At 41.4% G+C, this 4328-nt stretch overlaps 1 protein-coding gene across 2 annotated transcripts; it reads left to right on the top strand.

Moving 5' to 3' along the window:
* Positions 1 to 1801: 1801 nt before the first annotated feature.
* Positions 1802 to 3963, top strand: LOC147603355 (uncharacterized). Of its 2 annotated transcripts, none has more exons than XR_015265625.1 (2): positions 1802 to 2995; positions 3154 to 3963. XR_015265625.1 is itself a non-coding variant. In XM_086796633.1 (2 exons), exon 1 carries the CDS (start codon positions 1882 to 1884, stop codon positions 2926 to 2928), a length of 1047 nt encoding a protein of 348 aa, XP_086652759.1. In that variant the 5' UTR covers positions 1802 to 1881; the 3' UTR covers positions 2929 to 2933; positions 3154 to 3963. The 2 variants fall into 2 exon arrangements, 1 of the variants encoding a protein (XP_086652759.1); XM_086796633.1 differs by having other exon boundaries at positions 1802 to 2933.
* The last annotated feature ends 365 nt before the right edge of the window (positions 3964 to 4328 follow it).

Below are 4328 nucleotides of genomic sequence, written 5' to 3'. Positions count from 1 at the left end.
CATTAGCTATCACATACTATGTATTGACACATTGGATTCATTATGATGGATATGGCACATGTTTTAATTTGGATGCTTTCCATGTATTTCTTGAGCCCATGATGAGGGAACCATTTGGGAAAGCATAAGGCTATTGGATCCATGTGTTGTAATGATTTGGAATGTTTTATAAATGCCATCAGTATGTGCCTTATGCTCTCATCCATTTCTATGCTTTCCATTGATTCTTGCACCATTAGAAAGATAGTTATGTGGTGAGGGTACCATGCATGATTGTAAACTAATGGGATGTATTGTTGCCATCATTAGCTATCACATGCTATGTATTGACACATTGGATTCATTATGGTGGATATGGCACATGTTTTAATTTGGATGCCTTCCATGTATTTCTTGAGCCCATGGTGAGGGGCTTTGTACCAGAACCATTTGGGAAAGCTTAAGGCTATTGGATCCATGTGTTGTAATGATTTCGCATGTTTTTATAAATGCCATCGGTATGTGCCTCTCATCCATCTCCATGCTTTCCATTGATTCTTTCACCATTAGAAAGCTAGTTATATGGTGAGGGTACCTTGACATTTGGTTGGAGAGGCCAAGGAGAGTGTTTGCCAAAATCTGCCTTGTATGCATCCACCCTATTGTGCGATAAAATCGAAGGAGGGGCCACCTTTATATAAGCGGGGTAATTCTTTTGTAGAATAAAATTTTATTATACCATAGATTATATCGTACAATAGAATCTAGGCAAATTTTCCATATGAGGAATAATTTTTAAAATTATGTTATTTAACCTCAAATTCATTTTTTAATAAAATACACCCGAATTAATGCAACCTAGAAAAGAGGAATATAAGGCAATTAAGAACCCAACAAGTTTGGTTGGTTTAGACATCATGACTTTCTAGTTTTACAAAATCACAAGACATGATTGAATATGAAGATCGACTCAATGTACTAAGGATCAAGAAGTGGAGGTGAAGCTCCTTCTCGAGTGTTGGAGGGTGGTTCATGGATGAGCACACTTTCTACTTCTATGGAAAGTCATAATCAGACTTTTTTTATGAGAAGACCTCCAAAGTGAAGGTCAAAGCACCTAGAGATTTAGATTATCCAAAGGTCAAACGTGAGGTGGATGAAGGGATCATAAATGTTCCACATATCTTATTATTTAATTGACTTATCGCGCTTGGCAATTAGTCAACCTACTTATCTTTGCCTGATGGACATGGGTTTTTCTCTCTCTCTCTCTCACACACACACACACACATGCACGCATGCATGCATACATGCATATGCACAAGCACACGCACAGGCACATGTGAATACATGCATATCATTGATACATAATACATATATATGTATTTATGTACTTACAAGCATGCAACAACACATATTGAGATACATGTCTATGTGTGTACTTACATATACAAATATATGTACGTATTACAAGCATGCAAACACACACAAATGTCTACTGTACATATAATGATAATGATATATTTAAAGTTATTTACCTATACATATAAAATATACAACATACAATTTTATGCTTGAGCGATGCGTCCGGACCTTGCTGTGTTCTCCCATTCAATCAAATTTATAGGCCCAACTTCCAAGAAGAGGTCTTGTCACATGCATGAAACTAGGTAGAATGCGTGGTGCCTAGGTGGTGCGGGCGAGGACAGACCCTGCACAGCCGCGTACGAAAATGTGTACGTGTGCAGCAACGCTCACACGAACCACTCAAATACACACACGCTCGACACGCATGACGAGTGTGAGGCAGCTCCCCGTCCCAAGGCGCTCTCTCTTGCTCTTGGTCGTGTTTTAGGCAGCCTATTATTGTTGATTCTGTGGCTTATTGGCTTCTCTTTCAATATGGCTCTCCATGATATCTTCTCTTCTAGCTCACCTAAGCAGAAGGGAAGCTTAAGCTTAGGTGATCTTGCTGTGGTGCCCGCCCCTTTGAGCCCTTCGCAGCACACTTATAGCAGCAGCAGAGCCTGCTCCTCTTTGATCAGCCTTTGCAGAACCGGCCTCTCTGATACCAGCTCTAGGATGCCTTCCTCTCTTGGGGAGCCCTCCTCTTGCCCACAAGAGATTGAAGAGCTATCGTCACACCAAGGTCCATCGTCAAAAATGCTGTTGGATTCAAGATATGGAGCCAAGTGTGATCACCCTCACATGGTCCTTGAAGGACTTGCAGCCATTGTTGGCCAGCATGTTCTCTATGGCGTGAATCATGACACCGCTGCATCAGCACCTGCAACTCCGACTACAAGCTTGAAGGGCTCGGAGATGAATGCTGTTCTCACAACAGTCGCTCAAACACAAGCTCAGTTTTCACCTGTTGGAACGATAGCAAGTGGGAGAGAAGACATGGTTTGTAAGACAGCTTCTTCATGTTCTAGCTCAAGTGATGTTACTGTGAAGGCAAGCAATGATGGGGGTGGCAAGGGCAATGGGGACAGGGTGTTTAGGGGGGTTAGGAAGAGGCCATGGGGGAGGTGGTCTGCAGAGATAAGGGATAGGATAGGGAGATGCAGGCATTGGTTAGGGACTTTTGATACAGCTGAAGATGCCGCCAGGGCTTATGATGCAGCTGCTAGGAAGCTTAGAGGCTCAAAAGCACGCACTAATTTCTCTATACAGTCCGCAGACCCCTCCTTAACCACCGTCATCTCCACCACAGCAATATCATCACCTTCCATTAAAGCTCCTAAGGTTTGCCTCGACGGTAAGATTAATTATCATAGCTTGGTTAATTTGCCTCAACTTAGCATTGAGGATTACTTAATGCAGACGGAGGAACGAAGCATGGCTGAATCCAAGCCTGTCTCACTGGCCGGCAGCAGCTGCAACACAAGCTCTTCCCCTGTTTACACTCTGAAATCTTGCGTTAAGATGGAGGATTATCCTGGTTAATGACGGTTAGCGAGTTAATCTTGCCTTGTAACGAGTTCATATAAACTCCGAGAAAGTGACGAATACCGTAATTACTTCTTTTTTCCACGTCTACATTTTCGAAATTGCGTGCCTGTATTTTGAATAAATTCTGCGATTTTGGCGTTTGGATAAATAATTATTAAAAAAAAAAACCGTGAGCCAGATTCTAAATTGATTATATTATTATTTATATGGGTGTGCCAGCGTGTAGGGATGTTGTACGGTATATAGACGTGGATGCGGACTCATCATTGCTCCCGGCTTCCCAACATTCGAACGTTTCCAACTCTCGACGGTCCGTGACCAGCGTCCGTCCGTCCGTCCGCGACTGACCGGCCGTCCGGCACCGTCAGTGCCGACGTCAGCTTGCCGCCCGAGTCCCGAGATGCTGAGGCTGACTCAGGCATGCATGCTTTTCTACACCAAAGAGTCGTCACCGTTGCGCAAAGCCTGAATTTCACTCGTTAACGACGCCGGTAAAATTTGGTTTGCCCTTTTTCACATAGACTGCATAAATTGACACAATATACGACTTAAATGCCGTAATTTTGAAAAAAAAAAAGTCGTAATTTACGGGCATTTCCGAGCCCTGAAATGCATTAATTTTGCAAAATTGAGATTATAAAATTCCGTAGCTAGCAACTAAAATTGTTGCATGTTGTCAAACCTGGATGCCCCCTTGACTGAGGTATCCAAGCGAGGCTTATTGGACGGGTGGCATGTTGTGATTTGCCTATATACGTATGCAGTTGGTAATTTTTTGCAAGAGGTGCTTGTCACATCTTTGGGATGATAGGACACCCTGAGTTTGCAACAATCCAAACGTTTCATCATAATCTATGCCCTTCTCTTCATAATCTATATACCCCTCTTATGTACAGTATTCTTTGCAACAAGCTTTGTCTTATAGCGGTTAATATTATTAACTGTATACTTAAGCTTCTAAATCTATTTCATACCAATGGCATTTTTACCATAAAGCAAATATTTACAAGTGTTATTTTTTAGAATTGAGTCGTCCTCATCTTGTATGGCTTGCATTCAGTGATCATTTTCCAAAGAAAGTAGGTTCTTCATTGTATATATTGGCAATGAAAGTATAATCCATGAAAGGATTTATGCTAAGATGCATGATAAGAACTTACACATGTTCTACTAGGCGAAGGAGTAGTTAATTTGCTCTCACGCAATGTCCAAACCAACCATTTTGACACTTAGATGTTTATATGGTTGCCATTTTCTCATTCATTGTATCATCATCATTCACGATTGTCTCATCAATAGGTTGACTTATGGATTGAGATTTGACTTGATTTTCAATTGGAATGAGTTGATTTACATCATCTTATTGAGAATTCATTTACTTCATATAGGGTTTA

Source organism: Cibotium barometz, chromosome 64, assembly GCF_041138505.1.
Source record: "Cibotium barometz isolate CiBa-2024 chromosome 64, ASM4113850v1, whole genome shotgun sequence".
Taxonomy (NCBI): Eukaryota; Viridiplantae; Streptophyta; class Polypodiopsida; order Cyatheales; family Cibotiaceae; genus Cibotium; species Cibotium barometz.
This window is presented reverse-complemented; position numbering and strand designations above follow the sequence as displayed.